The following is a 241-nucleotide window of genomic DNA, read 5'->3' as shown; positions in this document are numbered from 1 at the left end:
CCCCAAAGAACCCTCCAGCCCCACCCCAGAAGCTGGAGGAGGTACTGGTGGTTGTTGGTGGTCGTGTGCTGGAGGATGGTGAGGATGAAGACAGGGGGCTGGAGATGCCAGCTACCCCCAGAAACTTTGCCTTCTACAACCCCAAAAGTAGTAAGTGCCCTCCCCCCATGTTAATTAACCCTCTGTCTACCCCAGGGCCACCTCTTGCCAAACTGGTGTCAGTTTGGAGGGGCACTGGTTG

At 56.8% G+C, this 241-nt stretch overlaps 1 protein-coding gene across 1 annotated transcript in view; it reads left to right on the top strand.

Annotated features, from left to right (window-relative positions):
* Positions 1-150, top strand: part of LOC103801759 (kelch-like protein 30) — a gene marked incomplete at both ends in the record, with an annotated part of 896 nt that extends 746 nt beyond the window's left edge. The window contains 1 exon segment of the mRNA XM_009074187.1: positions 1-150. Within this exon segment, the coding sequence (XP_009072435.1) occupies positions 1-150 (150 nt within the window).
* Between the last annotated feature and the right edge of the window lie 91 nt (positions 151-241).

This window comes from Acanthisitta chloris, unplaced genomic scaffold (genome assembly GCF_000695815.1).
Source record: "Acanthisitta chloris isolate BGI_N310 unplaced genomic scaffold, ASM69581v1 scaffold41884, whole genome shotgun sequence".
Taxonomy (NCBI): domain Eukaryota; kingdom Metazoa; phylum Chordata; class Aves; order Passeriformes; family Acanthisittidae; genus Acanthisitta; species Acanthisitta chloris.
Note: the sequence above shows the minus strand (reverse complement) of the source record. Positions and strands in the feature narration are given on the sequence as shown.